This window comes from Palaemon carinicauda, chromosome 9 (genome assembly GCF_036898095.1).
Source record: "Palaemon carinicauda isolate YSFRI2023 chromosome 9, ASM3689809v2, whole genome shotgun sequence".
In the NCBI taxonomy this organism is placed as follows: domain Eukaryota; kingdom Metazoa; phylum Arthropoda; class Malacostraca; order Decapoda; family Palaemonidae; genus Palaemon; species Palaemon carinicauda.
In genome coordinates, this window is record NC_090733.1 from 9,429,937 (window position 1) to 9,439,947 (window position 10,011).

Below are 10,011 nucleotides of genomic sequence, written 5' to 3' on the forward strand. Positions count from 1 at the left end.
CAAAACAGAGCCCCAACTCCCTTATGGCTCCCAGTTTTTCCTCAGGTCCCATTTGAGATATTTGGTGGCATTCCTCCACTATATGGGGTCCTGTACAGTACCAACATGAAAGCGGGGCAGTTCTGTTACATGAAACTTTCCTAGCCTTAGTTGAACACTCAGCCTTTATTGGTGCTTTTCCTTCTCCTACCTGAGGGGTGTCTTCCCTTCGGCCCCTCTGAAATAGGTTCAAGACCCTAGCCTCTCCTTCAATAAAACTTACCAAATCATCAAACGACACAGTCCTCTTTTTTTCTCAGTAATCTTATCAGCAACTCTACACCATCGAGTCTGCACCCTAAAGGAGAACTTGCTAATGATCAACCTCATTGTTTTTGGATTTTGTAATTCGGCAATGCCATAAGGGACGCACGAAACTGCATTCCTGCAAGTTTTGAGTACTACCGTGTACTTGTCATACTCTTCCGCGTTGTTTTCCCTTATATCTTTCCATTTAATGATCTTTTCCAGAAACGCGGTGGCTATCTGTTCAAGGTTACCATACCGCTCCTCCAGCAACTTTCTTGCCTGCTTATAGCCCTCCGAAGCTTCTAAGTGGATGCAAGATACCACAATATCATTTGGAATGCCTGTCGTGTATAAATCCAGATACCTCAGCGTTTCCTTATCATTCGTCAACTGGCTACTAAAGACTTCATGAAATGAGCGAATGAACTTAAAATACTTTGTACGATCCCCATCAAACTTAGCTATATCCTGCTTGGGCATCAAGCTTTTAAGGCAGCAAGAGATTAGCACCTGCATGACTTCCTTATTGCTCAAGTCCCTTTGGTCATTCCCGCCCGAGCAACAGCATCCACCTAACCCAATCTCGGGCGCTTCCGTATTCAAATGCATGGGTCTCTCACTCCCGCTTACATCAGGGTTTGTGTGTTCCCTTATCCTATGGATGTGAGTTATTTCTTTTTCCTTCTCCTTCAGTTCTCTTAAGGCCTTCTCCTCTGCCTCCACTCCAGCTAACTCTGCCTCTAAACCGAGCATCTCCCTCTTAGATTTTAGCGCTGCTTCCTCTCACTCTATGGCCTTTATCTCCATCTCCCTCTTAGATTTTAGTGCTGCTTCCTCTCGCTCTATGACGTTTATCTCCTTCATCACCCGTAATTGTGCTGCCAACCTGGCTCTAGAAGCAGCTAATAATACACGTCTGCTCCCAGTAGAACTTGTGCTCGACTGCTGAGATCTCCCGGAAGCAACAGATTGCATACCAATGACTGATGCGCTATCCCCCAAATTTAAGTGTCCTTCCTCTTCCCTGGGCTCTTCAGTGCACTCGCCTACCTTATGGCCCTGATTATCCCCACTATCCTGCCTAACCCCAAGTCCCTGCAAAAACTCCTGTACCTCTACGCCATCCTTCTCTAGGGCCTCACTTAGATGCTGACACAATTCAGACTTGTTCCCTCCTTTTGGGAGGCCTCTAACTTCCAATTCCTCTCTCAATTGCGCAACCTTTAGGGTCTCCATTTTCCTAGGCCCCGTTCCAGCACTCCCTATGAGCTGACAAAATTCCCTAGTTGAATCGTGGCTGACCTAACCGATGAATGGCTGAAAACCTGCTCTACTCAATGAAGACCACTAACAGTACCTATGTTGCGACTGCCTAAATCCTCTAAGCCTAGAGAGCAATCCCTAAATGTATCAATGTCTCGTGGCCCAGCCTCCTACCTGAAAGAACTCCTATTTGACATGTCCTAGCCTTTACCTGAAAGATCTCCTACCTGGAATAACTTCTATTTGACATAACCCAGCCTTTAACTGAAATAACTTCTATTTGACATCTCCCATTCTTTACCTGAAAGAACTCCTACCTGAAATAACTTCTATTTGACATATCCCAGCCTTTACCTGAAATAGCTTCTATTTGACATATCCCAACCTTTACCTGAAAGAACTCCTACCTGAAATAACTTCTATTTGACATATCCCAGCCTTTACCTGAAAGAACTCCTACCTGAAATAGCTAAATCCCTCCTTCTTATACCTAAGTTCTAATACCATGCAGCAAGCAGCAAACTAACATCTGTCAAACTGAGAACTCTAGTGACCATTGGCTTATGATTACAGCGCCCGTAACCGACGTTGGAAATGGTTTCTTCATATAGATAATCCACAAATTAGTAAAGTTAAATTGGGTAACCGTAACGTTATGTGCTAAGTTCTCATTTGAATGGGTTCTAAATTGGACCTTCCAAGAAATATTTTCATGCCACACACAGAATAAACTTATGTATTAAAGCAAACCTGTGATACCATTAACCTAAACCAGTTATGAGGACCTATAGATGATTATACCCAAACCAATACAGAATCAAGGGACCACATTATAAAAATTCCACAAGGTTTCCCTCGACGATCAGATATTACTAAATCAACTCAAAATACATGAATAATGACCTGAGAACACAACATTCTGACTTTCTCCAAGTCTTAATGCACTACACACATTTGTTCCTGCTCACCTTCGAGATATTTGCCTTATAAATAAACTACTCAAGTTCAAATGCAAAATTTCCATGCTATTCTTAATCAAACATCAACTCCTCTGTAATAAAAAAGAAAAAAAATAATTGTCACTTCAAAAAATATTACACTACAGGACAATTTCCTCGAAGAACTTCGTCTATATCTTATATTTATAAGATAATCACGCATTGCAACTTGCGAAAATTTAATACCCTCATAAATCTGGGTCCTGTGAATGAAATCTTTCACTCGTGTAGACAGAAACCAATCTTAAACATAAGCAGATAATACCTAATTGCGCCTATTTATATTTTATTCTTCCTTCCACTTAGCTTGTTGCATGATGTCGGCAGACGACTTGTTATTTTCTTCAGCTTTCCAGAGGGACCACGTGCTCCTTCAGACTTCCACCCACGCTGTACCACAAAACGAAACAAAATTTGACTTTCGCTGGGCGGCTCTTCTTTGTGGGTTATTTAGTACTCGTCGACATTTTGAATTATTTATTTAGTCGAAGGTCACTGGAAAAATTACATACAATGAGAAATTCATATGGTGACAATTCTTCAATTAATAAAAAAAAAAAACATATTTAAAGAAAAACCCTATTCTCTACACATTTCAAACAACATTATTGGAAACTGCTATTGCTATAATTTCAGTAATTGTGATTCCTTTGTATTCTATTTCTTGCATGTTACACATTTGTATTAATATTTCCAATAAAGACCTCTGGTATAATAACTTGATTACAAAATTCGTAATACTAGGTGGGTGAATCCCTTGGTTCTGCTATACCGACTCTTTAAGAAATAAGCACTAAGCATTAATAGACATCATAAAGTCATGAGAGAATTTCACTAAATAGTTATTCGGTCTGTGGCATATTTTATCTAGCTTAATCCCTTACGAGCTCTATTTTCCCTCCTTAAATTGTAAAGAACTCTTGATAACATCTCTTACTTTCAATTTTGTTTGTGTCCACTGCAAAGACTGTCCAGCTCTATCCCCTCATGGGCCGCGGGCAAGTCCTTGCCGAGGGTACGCCACCGTTAACACAAGCACACCCCTCTTTATTTCATGTGTCTATATTTCATCATATTAGCAACCCTAATAGCTATTGTTATTTAAACAGGAACCCTGACAGCCCTTTTTCGTCTCTTAATCTCAGAACACTGTGATGCTTACCTTATTATAATTCCAACTTAAAGTCGTCGATGTGGATTCTCTCAAACACGTCTGCTCCTGACGCCTAACACTGTTTGAAAGACCCACCTGCCCCTTCCCAAGCGCTTGACAGAGGGGTGGCGGGAGATGGACCGCTGGTTCTTTTGTTTTCTTTTGTTACTAACATAGAAAAGGTGTCCCCAAAATTATTGTTTCTGACGGAAACTTCCTCATTTTAATTTTCTTATTATTTTATAACGTGTACGCCTCTATTAGTGACCGAAATTTAATTACAAATTTTGGATTTACCACGAACAGTCATTCAAAGTTGCACAGGGAAAAGTGAGATTTCCCTGAGTGAAATTTCCCTGAGTGAAATTTTCCTGCGTGAAACTTCCCTGAGTTTACAAGCATAGAAAATCATTTTTGGTACTCTAGGAACTTGAAGTTTAGGTTGGTAATGTTTGGTCAGAAATTGTTAACTAATCTATAAAATATTTTAGTTGGAAAACAGTTATCCTTGAAATGCTGCTTCAAAAAGACTATATCATTATGAAAGGATGTACAGTCAGACGAAAGGTAAAGTGTCCTGCATATCAGGGTTGTTACGGCATATAACTTAAAATTACAAAAGCAAAAGCTAAAAAAACTGGTGCCTTAACCAGTGAACGTCTTTTTTTCTAAATACGCTTGTTTCTAGACGTGTCTGCCCTTTTGAGATGTTAATGTCAAGACATGGTAACTTGTTATTTTCTTCTTCCTCAATAGTGAACTTTATGTTTGGATGAACGTTATTGATGAAATCTAAAAATCCAGCAGCATGTTCCTTTTGCTTGAAAGTAGCTAACGTATCATCTACGTAACGTTTATAAAATATAGGTCTAAATAGCAAAGGATATTGGTCTAAAAATTGCTCCTCAAGATGACACATAAAAATATTGGCGAAGGTGGGCCCAAGAGGGCTACCCATAGCCATACCATCAAGTTGTCTAAACAACTTGCCATCAAAAATAAAATGCGTGTCAATCACTGCAAGTTCAAGTAATTTTTTAAAATCAGACTTATTAAAACCGTGATATAAGTCGTTTGGAAAAATAAAAAAGTTTATTTAAAATCATTTCAATGGTTTCTTGCAAGGGCACATTCGTAGATAGTGATTCAACATCATAGCTAACCATATAATTACACTTGTTTTGAGTGGTGCTTTCAGGTATCAGAGAGGAAGAATTGGGCAGCGTATATTCATTTGAGGTAAGTGGTTGCAAAAGATGCACAAGAAATTTGGCAATATTGAAATTTGGTGAATTATAAGCAGCTAAAATAGGTCTGAGTGGAACATGTTCCTTATGAATCTTAGGTAAACCATACAATATACCATAAGAGGAACCAGAGGAAAATAGGTCTAAATATACCTGTTCAGTAATGCTACTATTATCCTTTAGTCTTTTCAGTGTTCGGTTAATTTTGTCTCCCATTTTAAAAATCGGATTAAACTGAGAAAGACCTAAGTCAGAAAATTTAGTTGGGTCATTTAAAACTGTGTACATTTTGGCTATATAATCTGCTTTGTTGAGTAATACTGTGCCTTTACCTTTATCCGGTCTGGTTACAACGAAATTAGGATTCTTAGCCAAACTATTCAACAAATGGAAATCATCCCTCTTGAAGAAAGGGGCCCAGTTAGTTTTTATTGACGAAAAGGTTTTATGGGCGATCTGATGCAAGTTACGCTGAAAGTTGCTTATATCCGTGGGAAGGGGTAGTTGCCTTAACCTCTGAAAAAGAAGTTCAAACGGCAAAAAGAACTGGCTGTAGTTTGAACGGTAGTTAGGCATACAGGAGTCCAAACCTAATGATAGAAGAAACTCCTCCCTTTTAGACAATTTTCAACCATCAGAGAACATGCAAGTAATGCAAGACCAACATTGTATATAAAAATTTTGAAATCATAGCTCAAGCGCCAAATAACTTCTCTCTACTAGTATTGGAATCGTTAAAGATTAAAGAAAAGGCTCCTAAACTAAACAGTCAATTATCCTCTGTCCCCCTCCACATCGCTCAAGCTGGCAAATTTAGAATTTTTTCCCTGAGTACTGTCCTTCAGATAGCCACTCAGTACTCTAGTCTGTTCCAGACAGGTTGGTCTCCTTAGACAATTTTGATTTTTGTATATTTAATTTTAAGATACTTTTCTCTAAGTTAACTTTTTTTATCTCCATATTTTACTTGTAACTGTGTTTATAATTTCAATTCTAATTTTGACTGTCTTTTTTGGATTTTATATATTTTTACTGAGTTTTGCTTATAATGTTTTATATGTCCATTTTAGCCTTGATAATGGGATGAGACCTGAAACGTCGGCACCAATAAATTGAAAGATGTTGTCCAGACTATTCGTCCTCTTTTTTTATTTTATCTTTGAAGCTCGCCAGGAGCAATGCTCGAAATATGGTGGACCCGTTTTATCATCTTATCGACGCTTGGAATCTACTCGAAAGAAAGGAAGGCTCAACTTGATTTGGACTTTTTACTCTACTGTCGCTTAAGCAATGTTGTTCCTAATTTTGTAAAGTTCTGTCTTTATCGCTCTTCTCTTTACAACACTGATTTCTACAGGGAATCCACGGAGGCTCTACTTGACCTCGAGATTAAACATAAGGAGAGGCTAATTACTAAGCATGAAACTACTATTACTGAATTGTTTAACACCCTTTTTAACTCTGTTTCTTTTTTGGATACCATGTACTTGAAAACGTTGTTAAATATAAATATAATTTCCTTTACTGACAAACAAACGCAAACCCATGACAGAAAGTTAAATAATCTCGGTGTTAATAATCCAAATTTTATGAATCCTAAGAAAATGGTTTTTAATTATTCTAATCATGTATTGTCTAAAAGGGAGGAGTTTCTTCTGTCATTAGGTTAGGACTCCTGTATGCCTAACTACCGTCCAAACTACAGCCAGTTCTTTTTGCCGTTTGAACTTCTTTTTCCAAGGTTGAGGCAACTACCCCTTCCCACGGATATAAGCAACTTTCAGCGTAACTTGCATCAGATCGCCCATAAAACCTTTTCGTCAATAAAAACTAACTGGGCCCCTTTCTTCAAGAGGGATAATTTCCATTTGTTGAATAGTTTGGCTAAGAATCCTAATCTCGTTGTAACCAGACCGGATAAAGGTAAAGGCACAGTATTACTCAACAAAGCAGATTATATAGCCAAAATGTACACAGTTTTAAATGACCCAACTAAATTTTCTGACTTAGGTCTTTCTCAGTTTAATCCGATTTTTAAAATGGAAGACAAAATTAACCGAACACTGAAAAGATTAAAGGTTAATAGTACCATTACTGAAAGGGTATATTTAGACCTATTTTCCTCTGGTTACTTTTATGGTATATTGTATGGTTTACCTAACATTCATAAAGAACATGTTCCACTCAGACCTATTTTAGCTGCTTATAATTCACCAAATTTCAATATTGCCAAATTTCTTGTGCATCTTTTACAACCACTTACCTCAAATGAATATACGCTGCCCAATTCTGCCTCTCTGATACCTGAAATCACCACTCAAAACAAGTGTAATTATATGGTTACCTATGATGTTGAATCACTATTTACGAACGTGCCCTAGCAAGAACCATTGGAATGATTTTAAATAAACTTTTTTATTTTTCCAAACGACTTATATCACGGTTTTAATAAGTCTGATTTTAAAATATTACTTGAACTTGCAGTGATTGACACGCATTTCATTTTTGATGGCAAGTTGTTTAAACAACTTGATGGTATGGCTATGGGTAGCCATCTTGGGCCCACCTTCGCCAATATTTTTATGTGTCATCTTGAGGAGCAGTTTTTAGACCAATGTCCTTTGCTATTTAGACCTATATTTTATAAACGTTACGTAGATGATACGTTAGCTACTTTCAAGCAAAAGGAACATGCTGCTGGATTTTTAGATTTCATCAATAACGTTCATCCAAACATCAAGTTCACTATTGAGGAAGAAGAAAATAACAAGTTACCATATCTTGACATTAACATCTCAAGAGGGCAGACACGTCTTTCTAGACGTGTCTGCCCTTTAGAAAAAAAAGACGTTCACTGGTTTAGGCACCGATATTTTTAGCTTTTGCTTTTATAATTTTAAGTTAAATGCCGTAACAACCCTGATCTGTAGGGCATTTTACCTTTCGTCTGACTTGACATCCTTTCATAATGAAATAGTCTTTTTGAAGCAGCATTTCAAGGATAACTGTTTTCCAACTAAGATATTTTATAGATTAGTTAACAAATTTCTGACCAAGCATTACCAACCTAAACCTCAAGTTCCTACAGTACCAAAAATGATTTTCTATGCCTCTTTGCCTTTTCTTAATATCGGAAAATATGGGAAACAAATTAAAAAAAATAATTTTAAACAATTTTCCGAGTCTGGATTTTAAACTTATTTTTAGGAATCCCCTGAAAGTGGGATCTATGTTTAGAATTAAGTATTCTCTCCCCGACCTAATGCGTTCTTCAGTGGTCTATATGTTTACTTGTCCGAGATGTAATCTTGGAAATTATGTGGATTCCACAAAAAGATTGATGAAAGTTCGCATAGATGCGCATCGGGTAGTGAGTCATAGAACTGGATGTGCGCTCAAAACCAAAGAATTCTCAACCATCAGAGAACATGCAAGTAAATGCAAGACCAACATTGCATATAAAAATTTTGAAATCATAGCTCAAGCGCCAAATAACTCCTCTCTACTAGTATTGGAATTGTTAATGATTAAAGAAAAGGTTCTTAAACTAAACAGTCAATTATCCTCTGTGCCCCTTCACATCGCTCAAGCTGGCAAATTTAGAATTTTCTTCCTGAGTACTGTCCTTCAGATAGTCACTCAGTACTCTAGTCTGTTCCAGACAGGTTGGTCTCCTTAGACAATTTTGATTTTTGTATATTTAATTTCAAGATACTTTTCTCTAAGTTAATTTTTTTTATCTCCATATTTTACTTGTAACTGTGTTTATAATTTCAATTTTAATTTTGACTGTCTTTTTTGTATTCTATATATTTTTACTGAGTTTTGCTTATAATGTTTTATATGTCCATTTTAGCCTTGATAATGGGATGAGTCCGGAAACGTCGGCACCAATAAATTGAAAGATGTTGTCCAGACTATGCGTCCTCCTTTTTATTATATATATATATATATATATATATATATATATATATATATATATATATATATATATATATATATATATATATATATATATATATATATATATATATATATATATATATATATATATATGTGTGTGTGTGTGTGTGTGTGTGTATGTGTGTGTATGTTAATTATATGTATATATATATATATATATATATATATATATATATATATATATATATATATATATATATATATATATATATATTATATATATCAACATAATTTCTTTTTGGGACATTTAATCAGAACACTTCCGATGTAGTAAATCACAATAATGTCTAGTTCATATTAGAGAAACTAAATTCTATATTGTCACAAATTATTACCTCGACCACATGCAATGAGGAGTTCACATCTATGTAAATAGAAGTGAACCTTCTGTAAACAAAACGAGATGCCGAGAATAGTAGATATAAATTGGTGAGAATGATTGTAGATTCAGTAGTAATAATGTTTGCTTGAAGTCAACTGTATTGTGATGAAGCAGTGGAACAACACATATCAGGTTTTTATTTTTGAAATAGATGATTTAGGCGAATATTTTAATGGTGGCACATAATATTTACAGTTCTGTGAAACTTAAACTAGTATATGCAGGAATCGTAGAGAATTATAACATGAGAGAGAGAGAGAGAGAGAGAGAGAGAGAGAGAGAGAGAGAGAGAGAGAGAGAGAGAGTAGGTATATTTTAGTATTATGTCATGATTTTTAAGGTAGCTATTCGCTGCAGAATATCAGTGTTTCATTTGCTCTTTAAAGGAAATTACTATATACAGTATTGTTAATATTAGCCACCCCCATATTCCTATGAGTTGTACGAATTCTGTTGGAAAGTAATTTACTTCTTCAAAGTATAAATGGTTTGGCAGGAACCATAGGCATTTGGCAAAGTTCTGTATGGAAGACTTTGGGTATGACGTAATTTGGGAGGTGGGCTTGTGTGTGTGCTGATGCGGATACCAAGGTCAGAGGGGGACGGGTGGAAGAGGTGTCTACAAGTAAGATTCTGCATTGAGTAACCATCAGCGACTCTCATCAACCAAGAGGTGAAATTGTGAGAAAAATTCTGCACCGAGCATTTGCAATGTGG

General features: G+C 36.5%; 1 protein-coding gene across 1 annotated transcript; it reads right to left on the minus strand.

Moving 5' to 3' along the window:
* Window positions 1–1,071: 1,071 nt before the first annotated feature.
* Window positions 1,072–1,524, minus strand: LOC137646262 (uncharacterized). Its single transcript, XM_068379381.1, has one exon. It carries the CDS (start codon window positions 1,522–1,524, stop codon window positions 1,072–1,074), a length of 453 nt encoding a protein of 150 aa, XP_068235482.1.
* Window positions 1,525–10,011: the final 8,487 nt, after the last annotated feature.